Here is a 5,000-nt window from a genome sequence, read left to right as displayed (position 1 = left end):
AGGCAGCCCCCAAGAAGAAGTAAACCTATTACAAACAGTGTTCTACTCGATACATGTTGTACCACAAAAGGCTCTTTTAAGAGCCACCCACCTCTTTCCATAGAAAGCGCATTGATTTCCATGTACTACCTGTCGTGGAAAAGAAATTACGCACACTAGGCTACTTTTACGCACACAACATTGTCCCACTCTGGGTGTGTGCGAAGGGAGAGGCATATAATAGAGGGCCAAAATGGCTCAGAAATTCGACCTCACGAGTGCACCCTCACCAGCCATTTTTATATATGAGCCACTGGGCTATTCCCGTTCAGAGGCAGGCTGCTGTGATGTGTTACAAGTGCCATGTAATAACAATAACAATACTATAGTGGCTTCGATTTCAAACTCAAGAGTGCACCCTCACCAGCTGTTTGTTTCCCATTTGGAGAGAAATAATGTGTGGATGTCATTTCGGACATTTTGGCGCTCACGCGAAATGACACAAAGTAACAAAGTCGGAGGGAAACAAAGTAGCCTCTCACTCGCTGCCTGTGGGTGGGAACCGGCTTAGGGCTGTCTGTCTGTCCATCTGTCTGTCCCTCGCTCCAATTGGATAAGGCCACACCGGCCCGGTGGCCAATCGTTGCCTCTTGTGGCGAGGTATATGTACGGCTCTCGAAGTGGCGAGCGGCTCATTCAGACTTTCTGTGACTTTCTCAAGCTACCAATATGAGCGGAAGAGGCAAAACCGGAGGCAAGGCCAGGGCGAAGGCAAAGACCCGTTCATCCCGTGCTGGCCTCCAGTTCCCCGTGGGCCGTGTGCACAGGCTGCTGCGCAAAGGCAACTACGCCGAGCGTGTGGGCGCTGGCGCACCAGTCTACCTGGCCGCCGTACTCGAGTACCTGACTGCTGAGATCCTGGAGTTGGCCGGCAACGCTGCCCGTGACAACAAGAAGACTCGTATCATCCCCCGTCACCTGCAACTGGCCGTCCGTAACGACGAGGAGCTGAACAAACTGCTCGGCGGTGTGACCATCGCTCAGGGTGGTGTGCTGCCCAACATCCAGGCAGTCCTACTCCCCAAGAAGACCGAGAAGGCAGTCAAAGCCAAGTAAATTCGCTACTGCGACTTCAACTTGACTACTCAACCCCCAAAGGCTCTTTTAAGAGCCAACCACCTAGCTCTCCAAAAGCGCAAAGTACCTTTCTATGACCGCAATACATTGAGTGGGTGTATACACAACTATTTCGACATTCTGTGCCCACATGAGGCCTTGCATGAACAACAACACCTACTTGGCCTCATTTGCCATAGCAGGCTAGCATTAGATGATACGTGCCTATAAGCTGTCACTCTTGACTTTGGCGACTATTATTGCGCGTAAAGGGCCGGCGGCGTCCTATTGCGCGCGCACCGGGAGTTTGAGTTTTGGAGAGGCCGGGCCTCCCGTCCAATGGCCAACGGAGGAGGCCTGCGAAACGGGCCAATCGGGGTGGTGGGGAGATGGTGTCCAATCAGCAGGCGCCACTGCCGGCTTTATAAACTTCACATAGGCATTTCGAGGCTATACTCCCGACTGTCAGAGCAGCGCCATGGCCAGAACCAAGCAAACCGCTCGCAAATCCACCGGTGGCAAAGCCCCCAGGAAGCAGCTCGCCACTAAGGCTGCTCGCAAGAGTGCCCCGGCCACCGGCGGTGTGAAGAAGCCTCACCGTTACAGGCCCGGCACCGTGGCTCTGAGAGAGATCCGTCGTTACCAGAAGTCCACTGAGCTACTCATCCGCAAGCTGCCCTTCCAGCGCCTGGTGCGAGAAATCGCCCAGGACTTCAAGACCGACCTGCGCTTCCAGAGCTCCGCCGTGATGGCCCTACAGGAGGCTAGCGAGGCTTACCTGGTCGGCCTGTTCGAGGACACCAACCTGTGCGCCATCCACGCCAAGCGGGTGACCATCATGCCCAAGGACATCCAGCTGGCCCGCCGTATTCGCGGAGAGCGCGCATAAATGAGGATGACCTGAACTCGAATATCCCCCAAAGGCTCTTTTAAGAGCCACCTCCATATTTCCATCAAAAAGGCACAATTGTTCCATGTATACACGCACCTCTACATTAGCCACCATGTATGTTGTTCACTAACACGTCTAAAAGCTACGTATTGCACCTTTTTAGTTGCCTGAAGTCTAGCTTCAATGTTTGTGTGTGTGTATATACACAACCATCTGGCATCATCCACTTCCTTTGAACTATATAGTAACACAGTAAAATGCTTTACAAAGGAGGGGAAAAAGAAACGAGTGATAATATAGGCCGAATAGTAACAAGAATTGTGTTCAGATGAATAATTGACACTATTAGTTGTGTGTAATAATAGCCTTGCATGCAGTCCAGAAAAAACATTGCATGCCAACTTACTTTGAAAGTCCCATGTTGCAGTGCTGCTGAGAGACTCATGCAGAGGCCCAAACTTTACAATGGAGCACGGAGGCCATCTTGTGGTTAAATGTGGGTACTGCACCTCATGGTGAGTCCCTTTCAGCATTTGCTCTTTAGGCCAGCGTTTCCCAAACGCGGTCCTGGGGTCCACAAGGGGTGCGCGTTTTGCGTTTTGCCCTAGCACTCCACAACTGATTCTAATACTCCCAGCTTGATGATGATGAGTTGATTATTTGAATCAGCTGTGTAGTGCTAGGGCAAAAACTCCCAAAATGTGGCCCGAGTTTGGGAAACCCTGCTTTAGGCTAATACTAGCCTATTAGGATGACTTGGTTCGATCGCTTTAATGGCAACTGCTGAACTCTGGTTTCACTAATTACTTGTCCCAGGTCACCATTATGAATCCAATAGCAAAACAAATGTTTCAAAATAGCTCAATAGTGAAAAAAGGCCAGGAAATGATGGGTTCTCAGCAATATTTCACCAACAACCAATCACTATTCACGCATAGACATTAGGATCATCAACAAATATTCCTAAGTCATACTACAAAAGGGTTGTAACGAAATGGATTTGTCTGTTCAATGCAAGTTCAACGTCAAAGAAAAAGTGCATCACCACAACAAACGTGTCTTTAGATACACTGTAAAAAATGACTTTGTGGAATGTACTCAAGCTATTACAGTCAACAAAAGCACACGTCATATTGTTGAGTAGATCTTTTTGCTTGTTTTTATGAGTAGATAAGCTTGAGTAAGTTGAGTTGATGTGGTCCAATACATTGAGTAAAGATGATAGAGACGTAAAAAGGATTATATTACGTTGATTCGACTCAAATAGACATTGTGTTATTTTACCTGAATGATTCATCCTATTATGTATTTAGACCAACTTACTTTGGATTCACTCAATCACATCCCTTAAGAGAAAAGGTATCCGGACACCGGGAATCCATTTATTTAAACATCAACGGTTTGCAAAACATCTGTTATTATGAGTTGACAAATTACGTAATTGCAATCAACACTGCAGGTAAATCATGATTGCTGCAGGTAGGCAACACCGTAGAAATAGGAACTACAACACTAACAACAAGTGACATTTACTCCTGATGTACTGACTGACCTGTTGCAACCTCTACAACCACTGTGCTTATTATTTGACCCTGCTGGTCATCTATGAACGTTTGAACATCTTGGAGAAAAATGTGTGAAACCACTGCCTATATGAGGAGCTGTCGTTGTTTGTTTTATTACCACATACTTATGGAAATTGCACCGGTTGAGAGATGATGGCTCTCTTGTGCCTACGGTGAAGGGTACTTCTGATCCAGCAGGTGGTGCTAAGATCCCTCCCTATATGACTTGAATGATGAGTTGATTTATTCCTTATAGCTCCTAATGATTTTAAGGCCAGTGTTGGCAAACATTACTTGTGCTCCAGCAGGTGGCCATGAATGACATCCCTCCCTATATGACTTGACTGACCAGTTAGTTGATGGACTCCTTATAGCTCCTAAATTTAATGATTTTAAGGCCAGTGTTGGCAAACATGACTTCTGCTCCAGCAGGTGGCCATGAAATCCCCCCCTATATGACTTGACTGACCAGGTAGTTGATGGACTCCTTATAGCTCTTAATGATCTCAAGTGTCTGTGTTTTTATGTGGTTAGGAGTTTTGCTCACTGCGTGTCCCCCTTCCATTTCAGTGTTTCCCAACTCCAGCGGTAGAGTAGGCTACCCCCAACAGGACCCATTTTTCTTGTAGGCCTGGACAGCCACAGCTGATTGAACAACCTGTCACCTAAATTACCAAGTCCTCAATGAGTAGAATCAGGTGCAACAACAACAACAACAACAACAACAACAACAACAATATGAGGAGAGGGACACAGTGTACTAGCTGATCTCCCAGTTGTCACAGTTTGGCCTTGTGTTCCACATAGCCTATATCAGTATTTGAGTATGTTTCCCGCGCACGTTAGTTGCTTTCACGTCATCTTTGAAATCGCTCCTCCCTAGTCCCCTAGAACGAGCGCCCTCCCCTTTGCAACGCCTCCGAACATATAACAGAGGCGCGCTTTCTGTGCCGCCGGCCTCAATCAGGTCGACCAAACGCAGATAATAGCGCACCGCGCACCGGCGCTGAAATCATTCATTCACTTGAACTCAACTAGCGAACACACCATGTCCGGAAGAGGCAAAGGCGGCAAGGGACTCGGAAAAGGAGGCGCCAAGCGTCACCGCAAAGTTCTCCGCGATAACATCCAGGGAATCACCAAACCCGCTATCCGCCGTCTGGCTCGCCGCGGCGGCGTGAAGCGTATTTCCGGTCTGATCTACGAGGAGACCCGCGGTGTCCTGAAGGTGTTCCTGGAGAACGTGATCCGTGACGCAGTCACCTACACCGAGCACGCCAAGAGGAAGACCGTTACCGCCATGGACGTGGTCTACGCTCTGAAACGTCAGGGACGCACCCTGTACGGTTTCGGCGGTTAAACCCACTCTCTTCGGAACCTCAACACCCCGACTCGAACCCAAAGGCTCTTTTAAGAGCCACCCACATCCGCTTAAAATGGGCCCATTC

At 48.5% G+C, this 5,000-nt stretch overlaps 4 protein-coding genes across 4 annotated transcripts in view; all 4 read left to right on the top strand.

Annotated features, from left to right (window-relative positions):
• The window catches only part of LOC311126812 (histone H1-like), a gene marked incomplete at both ends in the record, with an annotated part of 624 nt that extends 601 nt beyond the window's left edge, over positions 1–23 (top strand). The window contains one exon of the mRNA XM_084200793.1: positions 1–23. This exon is cut by the window's left edge and continues 601 nt beyond it. Within this exon, the coding sequence (XP_084056919.1) occupies positions 1–23 (23 nt within the window).
• Positions 24–708: 685 nt separating this feature from the next.
• On the top strand, positions 709–1,095 carry LOC311126814 (histone H2A; the record flags this gene model as incomplete). The annotated part of the gene is made up of 1 exon (XM_084200795.1): positions 709–1,095. One exon carries the CDS (start codon positions 709–711, stop codon positions 1,093–1,095), a length of 387 nt encoding a protein of 128 aa, XP_084056921.1.
• A 478-nt stretch (positions 1,096–1,573) lies between these two features.
• On the top strand, positions 1,574–1,984 carry LOC311126813 (histone H3.2; the record flags this gene model as incomplete). Its single annotated transcript, XM_084200794.1, has 1 exon — positions 1,574–1,984. The coding sequence occupies one exon, from the start codon at positions 1,574–1,576 to the stop codon at positions 1,982–1,984; it is 411 nt and encodes a 136-aa protein (XP_084056920.1).
• Positions 1,985–4,600: 2,616 nt separating this feature from the next.
• On the top strand, positions 4,601–4,912 carry LOC311126819 (histone H4; the record flags this gene model as incomplete). The annotated part of the gene is made up of 1 exon (XM_084200799.1): positions 4,601–4,912. One exon carries the CDS (start codon positions 4,601–4,603, stop codon positions 4,910–4,912), a length of 312 nt encoding a protein of 103 aa, XP_084056925.1.
• Between the last annotated feature and the right edge of the window lie 88 nt (positions 4,913–5,000).

Source organism: Coregonus lavaretus, assembly GCF_964263955.1.
Source record: "Coregonus lavaretus genome assembly, contig: HAP1_SCAFFOLD_979, whole genome shotgun sequence".
Classification (NCBI taxonomy): Eukaryota; Metazoa; Chordata; class Actinopteri; order Salmoniformes; family Salmonidae; genus Coregonus; species Coregonus lavaretus.
Note: the sequence above shows the minus strand (reverse complement) of the source record. Positions and strands in the feature narration are given on the sequence as shown.